This window comes from Periophthalmus magnuspinnatus, chromosome 2 (assembly GCF_009829125.3).
Source record: "Periophthalmus magnuspinnatus isolate fPerMag1 chromosome 2, fPerMag1.2.pri, whole genome shotgun sequence".
NCBI lineage: Eukaryota > Metazoa > Chordata > Actinopteri > Gobiiformes > Gobiidae > Periophthalmus > Periophthalmus magnuspinnatus.
The window spans coordinates 1061128-1075131 of NC_047127.1; the positions used below are offsets into that span (position 1 = coordinate 1061128).

The window sequence follows — 14004 nt, forward strand, 5'->3', positions numbered from 1 at the left end:
ATCAGAAAAAACCCACACCCATCAAACCAACACCCACCCACATAAAAAACATCCATTCCCATAAATAGAAAAAACAACCATCCTCACCAAAAAAAACACCCACCCCCATAAAAACACCCATCCCCATCAGAAAAAAACATTCATCCCCAAACCCACCCACATAAAAACATCCATTCCCATAAAAAAACCCCACACCCATCAAACCAACACCCACTCCCATAAAAAACATCCATTCCCATAAAAAGAAAAAACAACCATCCCCCAAAAACCACACCCATCAAACCAACACCTACCCCCATAAAAAAACACCCATCCCATAAAAAACACCCATCCCCATAAAAAAAACACTCATCCCCAAACCCACCCACATAAAAACATCCATTCCCATAAAAAGAAAAAAACACCCATCCCCCCAAAACCATCCCCTCAAACCCCGCCCCCGCCCCTCTCCTCTCGTCTTAATTCATCTGGTGGCTGGACCTCGTTGGAGTGGCGGCTCTTTAAGTAAAAACACACACAGTCCGAGAGCAGCTTCTGTGGGTTTTCCGTTCGCATTCGTTCGGGGAGCCGTTCTCCGGTGCGGTATTCCCAGCTGTACAGAGGGAAGAGGGGGAGGAGGGAGTGAAAGAGAGGTGGAGATGGAGGGGAGGTGAAAAAAAACGGATGGTGGGAGAGAGAAACAGCAGGAGAGGCATCACCGGGGGAGGAAATGACAGGATTAATGCTCCACGCAACAGTGCCATCTAGTGGTGGAGTTTACGGCCAAGTCCTGAGCAGAAACAGCAGAGGCAGAGGCTGGTGCAGGATCACACCGCTCTGCTCCTCTCAGTTTGATATTTTTGTGGTATTTTTGTGGTATTTTGAATCTTTAAAACACATTTTTTCACACCGGGTGGATTTAATTTCAAGTATAAATCAGTGTTTATAAATGGAAAGGTCGAGTTTGGAGCTGTTCCAGATCTACTCCATAATTCATCTGTTAAAAATCATAATAAAAAAGCTTTAACATGAATATTTGCAGTGCCAGTCCTGGATACAAGGACAAAACGGAGCGAGGGAAGGGCATCTGATGTAAAACCGCATCAATTCGCATCGCTTCATATAAAAGGCGTTTTTAAAAATTCCATTAACACGACCTGTCAGTGTCGTTAGAGTCAAACCAGTCGATTATAACTAAACCAAATGTCACAGATTTGAAAAGTAACCTTCCCGTTGGAGGGTAAACGCTTAACCCACTACACCACCGTCTCCTGTGTATATAAATAAATAAAGTGAAGTGTTTTGCTGTATTTGCTGAACCTAAATGTTAAACTGAGCAAGAATTGGAACTGTTTATGCATTTATTTAGACATTACACCATTTAAAACACTGTGTTCCACCTTGTGATGTCATCGTGTGATACAGGAAGTGCTCCGCTGTGTTTTTAAACTCCACACACCTTCATTTATAGAATCATTTGGATCATTTCAGACTCTGGAGTTGTCTCTTATCTCGACTGAACTGAAGGTAAAAGGGGGAGTTAACGTGAAAACTCCCACTTGATGACATCACAAGGTGGAACAGAGCGTTTTGAGGTTTGTAGATGTTACAGACTGATAATAAAGTGTGACTCAAACATGTGTGAATGAAACAAAACACAACTCCAGTGAGTTTTTGAGGAGGAAACAGCGTCAGAACATGGATGAAAGCTGCACGTGTTCAGTGAATACGACCAACAAAATAACTGCAGAAAAGTAACTCTGGTCCCACCCTGGTTTTACTCTGGTTTTACTCTGGTTTTACTCTGGTTTTACTCTGGTTTTACTCTGGTTTTACTCTGGTTTTTGCCTGGTTTGAGTTTGGCCTTAGCCTGGTTTTTGTTTAGTTTCAGCCTGGTTTTAGCCTTTTTTTCCCCGTTTTTTGCTTCTTTTTTTCTTCTTTTTTTTTACCTGTTTTTTGCCGGGTTTTGGCCTGTTTTTTGCACGGTTTCAGTCTGGCTTTAGCTTGGCTTTAGCCTGGTTTTTGTTGGGTTTCAGCCTGGTTAATATGTTTTTTTTGCCTGTTTTTTGCTTGTTATTCACCTGCTTTTCGTACGGTTTCAGTCTGGTTTTAGCCTGATTTTAGCTTGGCTTTAGACTGTTTTAGCCTGATTTTAACCTGGTTTCAGCCCAGTTTTAGCCCAGTTTCAGCCCGGTTTTAGCCCAGTTTTAGCCTGATTTTAACCCAGTTTCAGCCTAGTTTCAGCCCAGTTTTAACCCAGTTTCAGCCCAGTTTCAGCCCAGTTTTAGCCTGATTGTAACCCAGTTCCAGCCCAGTTTCAGCCCAGTTTCAGCCCAGTTTTAGCCTGATTTTAACCCAGTTTCAGCCTGGTTTCAGCCCAGTTTCAGCCTGTTTCCCTGCTTCACGAGGCCGTGGTGCTGTATGTAAACACAAATGATGGATCACTAATCGCTCTGCTCCACAAAGGCAGTAAAAGCTTCTCGTGGTCCATACCTCGTGTTTGTATTTTACTCTGAGCCAGTGTCCACTTCTGTGAACAGAAAAACAGGGACATTTTGACCTCGTTGCAGACGCTGGCTCTGTGTGTGTGTGTGTGTGTGTGTGTGTGTAATCTGCTCAAAACAACATGAGGTAATACTGTGAAAAACACGGTCGACATGTAACGATAAAAACCTCTATAATTACGCTCCATGTTGGTTATGGTCGGGCATCTTCATCGGACAAAAGGAAGTAGGTCACCAGTTCTTCTTCTTTGTCAAACGGCGTTTTTCTTTCTTTCTTTCTCTGCTCTTGACCCTTTCGGTTTGACCACACGACGAGGTTTAGGTCCTGACAGCTGACGACCAGTCCAGTCCATTTCCTGTTTATATAAATGGACACAGCTAACGTGCTAACCGCCGCTACGGTCCAAACAGGAAGCGATCACGCGCGCACTTCCTGTTCCATCGACTCTGGCTGCGATTCACCTTCTACGTAAAAACTGTGATGTCGCACTCACGTCGTCGCGTTTTTACACGTTCACGGTCCAGTCCGAGGTCAGAACGTTTAACTTTTTATGTTTTAACGTCAGAAAAACAAAACGTAACGGCAAGAGTCTGAGATAACGCAGTGTGACCGCCGCTTTTTACTCAAGGAAACGACGACGCAGCTCAACGACGCATCGACTGTTTCTCTCTCGCAAAGTGAAACGGGGGGCGGGACCAGCGACACGCAGCCAATCAGCAATCAGGTGTATGAGTGGCTAATCGCTATGGCAACAGTGCTAGCTTTTCACCAGTCATTCGTAACAACGTGACGACTTTTCACTTTACTTTTTGTCCGAATTGATTTGATTAAGTGATTCCGCGTAATTTCTGCGAATGAAGTAGGTCCTGTTTTGGTTTTTTCCAGCCCAAGATTTTGCAGATTTCCTCGTACTTGACGAAGCGAAGCTAATCAAATCAACTTGTAATAATCTTAATGAAGTGGTATTCGCTTACACAGTTCACAGAGACAGAACATATTAGATTAATGTTACCTGCAAAGTGTTATATGAACGTACGGAAAGAAAGCAGCGCTAATTAAGTCCAAATAATGAGCTAACTGTGTTCGACTAAGCGCTAAAAACATAATCAATCTGCTACAAAACGTTTAGCTTCACAGTTTAAACCAGTCCTGTTGTGCTTGTGTCTCTATGGTTCTCATCTATGTTATAATTTACACATTTTAAATCACAAAATTCATCTAAAACGACAAAATAAAAGGAACAGTTCAGGCTGAGTTTATGTTAGAAAACTGCAGTGTCCAATAGGAGCTGACGTCGCCGTAAACGTCGTCACAATAAAGAGTCGTGTAGCTGTGGCGCCCCCTATGGACAGATGCACGTCACACTAGAGCAGAGCGTTTTTAAACATTTGCGCCGAAATGACGACGCGACGCTGCAGAATCCTACGAGTATCAACGATTAAGAAAATAAAACTGGAGAAGGAAGAAGTACGTCACAGTGGGCGTGTCACAGTGGGCGTGTCACAGTGGGCGTGGCACTGTGGGCGTGGCACTGTGGGCGTGGCACTGTGGGCGTGGCACTGTGGGCGTGTATGTCACAGTCATGAGAGAGGAGACGAGAACAAGGAGACAAGAAGGAGGAGACGAGAAAGGAGACGAGAGAGGAGACAAGAACAAGGAGACAAGAAGGAGGAGACAAACAAGGAGACGAGAGAGGAGATTAGAGAGGAGACGAGAACAAGGAGACGAGAACAAGGAGACGAGAACAAGGAGACGAGAACAAGGAGACAAGAAGGAGGAGACAAACGAGGAGACGAGAGAGGAGATTAGAGAGGAGACGCGAACAAGGAGACAAGAGAGGAGACTAGATGAGACGAGGACAAAGAGACAAGAGAGGGAGTGTACGTCACAGTGGGCGTGTCACAGTGGGCGTGGCACAGTGGGCGTGGCACAGGTGGAGGTGAAAACAGGGATTTATCGACAAAATGGCGTCTTGAAAATAGTGGATTAAAGATTAAACTCAAACATGAATCAGTCCAAATAAAACTTCAGACTCAACGAGAAGAAACGACCAGAACATGAATAAACTTTACGGTGCAAACTTTAACCCAACCAGACGCATCTCTCATCCTCGTTATTTTTACTCTCTCTCTCTCCGTCGCGTTGTTGGATTTCACAGTCCGAGAGCGTTGGTAACACCTGTTTTACTGCAGAGGTACAGACTGCACTACTATATACAGCCTTTAAATGCACAGTGTAAAAACAGCACTAAACTGGGGCTTGACTCAGCACACATTTGCACATTTGCACATTTGCACATTCTGTTATCACCATCTCCACCTGCTAATCCCCAACGCTGCCCACTTCCTCCCACGGCTCCGTCTCGTCAATTACCCATCAATTAAACCAAAAGACAAGATGCTATCGCGTTAGCTTAAGGCGGGTTAGAGAGCAGACGCCTAATGAAACACTTCTGCATTATTTATAAGAGCGGATTGAGCTCGTTTTGGAAATGGACCAGGCAAAGGTTTGGACACGCCCTCTGGTTTAGTCAGTTTATTTTTATATTTTTACTATTTTCAGGACAAACGGGAGATAACAGACGTATAAAGTGAGACATATGGGATCATTTAGTAAAGAAGAGTGCTGCCAAAATGGACGTCTACAGACTGCAGCTGGTTTTGAAAATGCTAAAAACGTAAAAAAAAAACACCAAAAAAAGTTCAAAATTCACTCATTTACTTATTTATTCGTGAGGTGTATTGCCCAAAAGCACAACAGGGATTGAACCAGCAACTCTCAGCGACTACGTCAACATCTCTATGACCTGCTTCAAAACAATTATTCACAAAAGTTATTTCAAATCTGAACTACATGACAAAAAAATCAAGTTTTTATCGCTAAAAAATCTCAAAAATGTGAGTTCTTACTGTCAGGAGCTTGCCTCTCCACAGATCTAACCTGTAACTCCGCCAGAAAAATCAGTGCATGTTTAAAGGGCCATATTTCTCTATTTTCTGATCTGTTCTAATGTCGTTTCCTCGTCACAAACAGACCTGGAGTTGTGTTTTTTTGTTTCATTCACACAAAAACACTGAAAACACTCTGTTCCACCTTGTGATGTCATCATGTGGTGATACAGGAAGTGCTCCGCTGTGTTTTTAAACTCCACACACCTTCATTTATAGAATCATTTGGATCATTTTAGGAATCCTAGAACTGACACTTATCTCGACGGAACTAACGGTAAAAGTGGGAGGAGTTGAAATCTACCACTTGATGACATCACAAGGTGGAACGTCGCGTTTTGAGGTTTGTAGATGTAACAGACTAATAATAAAGTGTGACTCAAACATGTGTGAATGAAACAAAACACAACTCTGTCTGTTTTTTTTACGCACAACGACATTATAACATGAGTTTGTTTCTGTCCTGGCTCCGCCTCCGTTTGATTGACAGCTCTGTCTTTGATGACATCACACGTGTCATGGCGGACGTCCAGTTTTACACAAAAAAACACATTTCGTCTCAGTTGTGTCGCTCAAAAACAGTAAACACCAGACTTTTCCTTTTGTAACGCGGCGGTGTGAGCGAAACGCCGCACACACACGCTCGCGCTTGTTTTGACAGGTAGCTCAGATTAGCATTCTCGCCGCGGCAACCTCGTCTACTCCCCACTTTAAAATGATGAGTGCGTTTTTGTAGTGACTCCGCCCGCCGCTGCGTTTGTCGCGTCTTTGAATGTGACTTAAGAATGACTAAACGGTACACTCCGTCCCAGCGCGAGAGGACGAAACGAGGAAGGAAGTTCATTTGTCTGGTGTCGAAACGAGTGTGCGATAAGGAAACAAAACCCTGTGTGTGTGCGTGTGTGTGTGTGTGTGTGTGTGTGTGAATTTAAAGCTGTACTAAGTAACTTTTCCAGTGTTTGTTTTCACCACTAGACGATATTATTGTTTTACCTGGACTGTTCCAAATTTATCTCGCATCACAGAGACAATCGTGTAAAAAGAACCAGAGACTGTTTATATAAATGCATATAGCTAACCTGCTAGCCGCGCCGCCGCGTTACAAACAGGAAGTGATCATCGGTGCGCCATTTTGGTCTTAAATGTTCGTATTAACCCGCTCGACATGATCCTGACGCTTTTATTTCACTATTGTGTCTGTAAATCAAGATATGAACATTAAAAACAGACAAATCAGGTCCTTCTTTCCCCGAGGTCGTCGCTGTTAGCGTTAGCAACAGGTTTGATTGACAGCGTTGCTAAGCGCTCACTTCCTGCTAAACCAGCGATGTGGAAAAGAAAGGGCGTTACCTTCAAAAGCCTCGCTCAGGATTGGCTCTTCGGTTGCTATGATACTCACGCTCGTAATTCCAAATATGAAACTCTGCTCCAGATTAGCCGCTATAACTGCTAGCTTCATTTGCTAGCGAGCTTCATTTGACTGGAGCTTCTTTACACAGTCTGTCTGGAGTTTCCTCTTTATTACACTCTGCACACTTTTATTTCTGACTTCATTTCACTGGGGAATTAAAGAAAACTCTCTGTCCAAACGCTCAAACGCACAAACGCACAAACGCACAAACGCTCGCTCTGTGTGGGGCGCCGTCCGTTCGGAGCTTATTTGCTTTCACGATGGGCCGTATACAAAATCATAACTGGAATAATAAAGGCGTCGCCCGTGGCAACGTCCGGAACAAGTTCAGTGGAGCCAGAAAGTTTATGTGCGTTTTCTCCACGGACATTTTAGGTGAGAATATTCAGCTCAGGCTAACAGACGGTTTAGCTAACGTCAGAGGAGAGGCTGGGGCTAACCACTCTGCCACTGTGTCAACAAAACACAAAACATATGTCACCGTTTGTGATCGAGTCAAATGTGAAGAAGTTTGTTGTTTGACGTTTGACGGTTCTACTCATAGTAGAAGTAGTAGTAATTATAGTTACAACAGTAGTAGTAGTAGTAGTAGTAGTAGTAGTAGTAGTAGTAATTGTAGTTACAGTAGTAGTAGTAGTACTAGCAGTAGTAGTAGTGGTAGTAACAGCAGTAGTAGTAGTAGTAATTGTAGTTACAACAGTAGTAGTAGTAGTAGTAGTAGTAGTAGTAATTGTAGTTACAGTAGTAGTAGTACTAGTAGTAGTAGTAGTGGTAGTAACAGTAGTAACATGTAGTAATATTAGTAGTAGTAGTAATAGTAGTAGTTGTAGTAATAATAGTAGTAGTAGTAGTGGTAGTTGTAGTAACAGTAGAAGTAGTAGTCGTAGTAGTAACAGTAGTAATAGTAGTAGTAGTAGTAGTAGTAGTAATAGTAGTTGTAGTAGTAGTAATAGTAGTAGTAATAGTAGTAGTAGTAGTAATAGTAGTTGTAGTAGTAATAGTAGTTGTAGTAGTAGTAATAGTAGTAGTAATAGTAGTAGTAGTAGTATTCGTACTGTTATCATAGTCATCATAGTAGTAGTGGTAGTTGTAGTAATAGTAGAAGTAGTAGTCGTAGTAGTAACAGTAGTAATAGTAGTAGTAGTAGTAGTAGTAGTAATAGTAGTTGTAGTAGTAATAGTAGTTGTAGTAGTAGTAATAGTAGTAGTAATAGTAGTAGTAGTAGTAATAGTAGTTGTAGTAGTAATAGTAGTAGTTGTAGTTGTAGTAGTAGTAGTAGTAGTAGTAGTAGTAGTAGTATTCGTACTGTTATCATAATCGTAGTTTTAATCTGCTCTTTTCATAAATTACTGTGGGATTTTTAATCATGAGTGACATTTGCGGGACAAAATGGCCGCCGCCCGGAGCCGAGGCTGGACGTCCATCATCCATCAGCTCGTCTGTGGCTCTGGACCAAACGAGCTCTCTCCTGTTCGGCCTCGTTGAACATGAGGCCAAGGCTAATTAATGTAGGATTCCAAAACAAAACAGTTGGAGAGTTTGAGACGAGACAACAACGAGTTTTTAAAAGTTGGAAAAAAAAAAGTTTCCAGCCTTTTCCAGGAGAGAAATAAACTGGAAGAGTTTTCATCTTTCATCAATTAATGGACGTGAAAAACACAACTACAGCATTTTAAACAGTTTGCAGCAGTTAAACTATAGACTGTTTATATAAATGGACAGAGCTAACCTGCTAGCCGCCGCTGCGCTCCAAACAGGAAGTGATCATGGACGCACTTCCTGTTCCATCGGCTCGTCATTTTGGTCTTAAATGTTCGTATTAACCCTCTACATGATCCTGGGGTTTTTATTTCACTTTTGTGTCTGTAAATCAAGATATGAACATTAATAACAGACAAATCAGGCGCTAGCGTTAGCAACAGGTTTGATTGACAGCGTTGCTTAGCGCTAAACCGGCGGTGTGGGAAATGGGACGGGAAGGGGCGTTACCTTCATCAGCCTCGCTCTCGATTTGCTCTTTAGTTGCTATGATACTCACGGTCAGAACGTTACTCCAAATTAGCTGCTGTAACTGCTAGCCTAACTGCTAACTGCTAACCGCTAACGTGTGGGTGACGTCACACTCACTTTATTCACGTTTTTATACCGTCTGTGGTCAGGACGCATGTTTTTCGAAGTTTTTCAGAGCAGTAAAAACATCCAAAATGAAGAAAACATTCAAAAAAGTTCCATAATATCTCTTTAATGAGTCAAAATTACCTTTTAGGATGTTTTTTCTAACGTAAACACTGCATTTTACCATCTGATCAACAGTTCAAGCAGCATATTTTACTACTACGACTTTACCAAATCCCTCACATCCAGATTAAAGCTAATTACCCACATACACACAACGCCATACCCCCCGTTAGCGACCTAGCCAAACCGCCACGCTCAGTTAGCCCCGCCTCTCCATTTATTTGCTTTGTTTTGGAGCCGGACGCTGCGGTGACGTCGCACTCGCTCAGTCACTTTTATGGGTCAAACGTTACTCCTCACTGACGTTATTTTATATTCTGAGCGTCCTAATTATTCACCATGATGAGTTTATAAGTTTTACAGCTAACAGAGGCTCGTTTTGCGTCAGTTTTTCCGTCGCGGTAAAGCTAACGACGACTAAAGCTAAAGCTAATTTATTGGTTATCGGTCAATAAAAAGCACTGCAGTTTTCTAACACGGACGTCAGCGGAATTGTTTGTTTTCTGAAGTCGTTTTACGTGAATATTTTTATTTAAAAACGTGTAAATGATAACAGAGATGAGAACCATAGAGACTCAACCACAGTACGGCTGGTTTAATACAGATCCGTTTCATTTTGTCGTCTTTTTCTGTTCGGTTGCTCTTTATGTAGAACACGCCGAGCTCAGGATTTGACCATCGTCTCTGACCCTGTGGCGTTTTGTCGTCGTCATTGTGGCGCCCTCCGCAGACCTCGCCGCTCCGCAGACCTCGCCGCTCCGCAGACCTCGCCGCGCCGCCTGCGACTCTTCACTTGTCGCTGCTCCTGTCACAGCGTCACCCGGGATTAAAAAAAAAGAAAACATTAAAAAAAAGCAACAGCAATAACATTTTGAGACTCGGGGCGATGAATAAAAGAGGAAGGACCTTGGACGGAGGATTTGTCACGACGACGCCCCGTGAGCCACAGGACGAGAGACTGACCGCCACTATGAAGAAGAGGAGGCTTTACACGAAGAAGAGGAGGCTTTACACGAAGAAGAGGAGGCTTTACACGAAGAAGAGGAGGCTTTACACGAAGAAGAGGAGGCTTTACACGAAGAAGAGGAGGCTTTAGATGAAGAAGAGGAGCCTTTAGATGAAGAAGAGGAGCATTTAGATGAAGAAGAGGAGCATTTCGACGAAGAAGAGGAGCATTTAGATGAAGAAGAGGAGCATTTAGATGAAGAAGAGGAGCATTTAGATGAAGAAGAGGAGCATTTAGATGAAGAAGAGGAGCGTTTAGATGAAGAAGAGGAGCATTTAGATGAAGAAGAGGAGCCTTTAGATGAAGAAGAGGAGCCTTTAGATGAAGAAGAGGAGCATTTAGATGAAGAAGAGGAGCGTTTAGATGAAGAAGAGGAGCATTTAGATGAAGAAGAGGAGCCTTTAGATGAAGAAGAGGAGCCTTTAGATGAAGAAAAGGAGCGTTTAGATGAAGAAGAGGAGCGTTTAGATGAAGAAGAGGAGCGTTTAGACGAAGAAGAGGAGCGTTTAGACGAAGAAGAGGAGGCTTTACACGAAGAAGAGGAGCGTTTAGATGAAGAAGAGGAGCGTTTAGATGAAGAAGAGGAGCGTTTAGATGAAGAAGAGGAGGCTTTAGACGAAGAAGAGGCGCATTTAGACGAAGAAGAGGAGCATTTAGATGATCGTTGTAGTAATAGTACTTGTTGTAGTAATAGTACTTGTTGTAGTAATAGTACTTGTAGTAATACTCATCCTGGTTTAGTTCTGTCGAGAGCAACATGTTGGTCTCCATGGAGATGTTATTGAGTGGAGCTTGAAATGTTCCACAGTGCTGCATTAAAGACGTCACCAGGCTCCTGTTTTTAGGACTGAGCTTTTCATTTTAAGCAAAAAAAAAAACATGAAATAAGTTTAATTCTGTACTGTGGAACATTCCAGGCAAAAGCATCGCCGTGGAGACGAAAAGGTTTTGAACCTTTTTGAAAAATACATAGTGTAACTTTAAAATGTTTTCAACAAAGTGAGATGCTGTTTTATCCTCCCAGGACTAAACCAGGACTAAACCTGTCCTGGTTTAGTCCTGGTTCAGTCCTAGTTTAGTCCTGTTTTTAGTCCTGTTTTTAGTCCTGGTTTAGTCCTGGTTTAGTCCTGGTTCAGTCCTAGTTTAGTCCTGGTTTAGTTCTGGTTTGGACCAACATTTAGATGTTTCTTTATAGATTTTATGTTACCAAAAAAAGAAGCCAGAGTCTAATCAATAAAAGTGATTAAAAACATTGATTGGAGCCGTGTGTTTGAGCTTTAGTCTCGGGTCAGTCCAGGACCAGAGCAGGTCCAGACCTGGACCAGGACCAGAGCAGATCTAAACCAGGACTGGACCTGGTTTAGATCTGATCTGGTCCTGGTTCTGTCTCCTGTTTAACACTGATCCATTTCACTGCTGCAAACTGGACGAGCCTCTTGCTAAAAGCTAACGGCTAAATACTACATGCTAAAAGCTACATGCTAAAAGCTACATGCTAAATGCTACATGCTAAATGCTACATGCTAAAAGCTACATGCTACATGCTAACTCCCTCAGTGCAGTTCTTATTTCTGTTCGTTTAAGTCCATGAAACTGCTCTGAATCTTAAGCGCTTCAAAATGGCCCCTTCCCCCCCATACATTACCCCCCCGTACCACATGTGATACAGAGCCACCTCTCCTCTCTCCCTCTCTTTTAAGTCCCTCACTTTTAGCTCCCCCTCGTTCTTCTCTTTCTCTTAACCTCCCCTCTCTCACCTCCCCCTTTTTGCTCCTCTCTCTCTTTCTCACCTCCACATCTCTCCTCTCCCCCTCCCTCTCTTTCTCTCTTATCTCCCCGTCTCTCTCTCTGAGCTCCCCTCTCTGTCTTTGAGGTCTCTCTCTCTCACCTCCCCCTCTTTTACCTCCCCTTCTCTCTCTTAATTCCCGTTCTCCCTTTCTCCCTCCTTCCTCTCCCTCTCTTAGCTCCTCCTCCTCTCGAGCTTCCTGGTCCAGCATCGTCTCTGCAGCATCTTACCCTCTTACTTCATCTCTCCTTCTCTTAGCTCCCCCTCTCCTTCTCTTAGCTCTCCCTCTGTCACCTCCCCCTCTTCTTCTTTTTGCTCCCTCTCTTATCTCTTCCTCTCGAGCTTCTTCGTCCAGCGTCGCCTCTGGTCTGAGCACCTCCCCCACACCTCATCTCTCCTCTCAGCTCCCCCTCTCCTCTCCCTCTCTCCCCTCCTGCTTTCATCTCCCCTCCTCCCTCCTCTCCCTCTCCCTCTCCTCCTCTTTTACTCTGTGTCCTCAGAGAGCGTCGCCTCTGGCCTGAACACATCCCACCATCTTACCCCCATAGCTCAGCTCTCTTTCTGTTAGCTCCCCCTCTCCCCTCCTCTCTTCCTCTCCTCTCTCCTCCTCCTCTCTCCTCCACCCTCCCTCTGCTCCACTCTCCTCCTCCCCTCCTCCTCTCTCCCCCTCTCCTCCTCTCCTCTCCTCCTCCTCCTCTGGCCTCCTCTCCCCCTCTCCTCCTCTCGTCCTCTCCTCCTCTCTCCTCCCCTCCTCCTCCTCTCTCCTCCCCCTCTCCTCCTCTCCTCCTCCTCTCTCCTCCCCCTCCTCCTCTCCTCCTCTCTCCTCCTCTCTCCTCCTCCTCTCCTCCTCCTCTCTCCTCCTCTCTCCTCCCCTCCTCCTCCTCCTCCTCTGACCTGCACTCTGTCCATGGCCTTAATCAAATTTTCAGGGGGACGTTTTCTTCCTCCAGTCGGGGGTCGAGCGAAACTTTCACCGAACAACAGACCGAACGGAGAGAGCGGGCAGAGAGCGGGCGGAGAGCGGGCGGAGAGCGGGCGGAGAGCGGGCGGAGAGCGGGCGGGGAGTTAGCGCCGCCGCCATTCAGCCAATCAGACCCGACCTTTGACCCCCACCGCAGACTCATTATAACAACAAATGATTCTTTTTCCTCTCCTTTCATTCCTCTCTGCACAAAACAAACATCACGGCGGCGTCTCAGGGCGGCGTCTCAGGGCGGCGTCTCAGGGCGGCGTCTCAGGGCGGCGTCTCAGGGCGGCGTCTCAGGGCGGCGTCTCAGGGCGGCGTCTCAGGGCGGCGTCTCAGGGCGGCGTCTCAGGGCGGCGTCTCAGGGCGGCGCTGACGCTCGGTGCACGCCGTCCTCACTTTTGGCGGTTTTGCTTCTGTAATTCGACCGTAAACAGTGGGAGTCGTTGTTTTTTTTCTGTGTATTTTCGTAAAAAGAATAACGGCGTTTTGCAGACGCTTTAGGGCGAAGGTAAATTAATGGAGTAAGTGAAAATCGGCGCCTTGTGAGAGTTTGGCATAAATTAGACGCAGAGCTGTCAGCGCTAAAAGGAAAGCACTTAACACTTCAGATTAACATTTTGACAACAGGTAATTTCAAGATGATATAGAATTTTAATGCCGCTCGTGTCAAATTTAATTCATGTGACATTATTCCGTCGTGATTAACTCAGAAACTTTAAACGACGAGGACGAGTGAGTCGCACGTGTGTTTGGGAGATAAGAGCGTCTTTGGAAACACGTTCACTTTGTCGAAGCGGAAACTAAACGCAGGTTAATACCACGACCTGGGAACGACGTTTGGTTTGACCGGAGGAGCTGGAGGAAGTGTCTGGGGTGAGGGAAGGCTGGGACTGATGGAGGAATCGTGGGTGTCAGCAAAATTAATCTGGACGTGTTTTTATTAGAGTTAAATTCATGTTAAAATGTTTCAAAAGCTGCTCTCAGGAAGTGTTTTACTGTCAAGGAAACAGGAAATGCGCCGTTAGCTTGCTGATGTTTAAAATGAGCGAGTTACTGTTTGTTTTTCACGTCTGCTGCAAAAAAAAAAAAAAATCACAAGTACAACCCCTTTAAGAAATGAAAAATACAAAAAATATATTTAAAAATTATTATTATTTATAATTA

General features: G+C 44.3%; 1 protein-coding gene across 1 annotated transcript; it reads right to left on the reverse strand.

Moving 5' to 3' along the window:
* Positions 1-1866: 1866 nt before the first annotated feature.
* On the reverse strand, positions 1867-12581 carry LOC129457011 (ADP-ribosylation factor-like protein 6-interacting protein 4; the record flags this gene model as incomplete). Its single annotated transcript, XM_055228555.1, has 3 exons — positions 1867-1942; positions 10258-10437; positions 12544-12581. Coding segments are annotated over 3 exons (294 nt in total), but the record flags the coding sequence as incomplete, so codon positions are not given.
* Positions 12582-14004: the final 1423 nt, after the last annotated feature.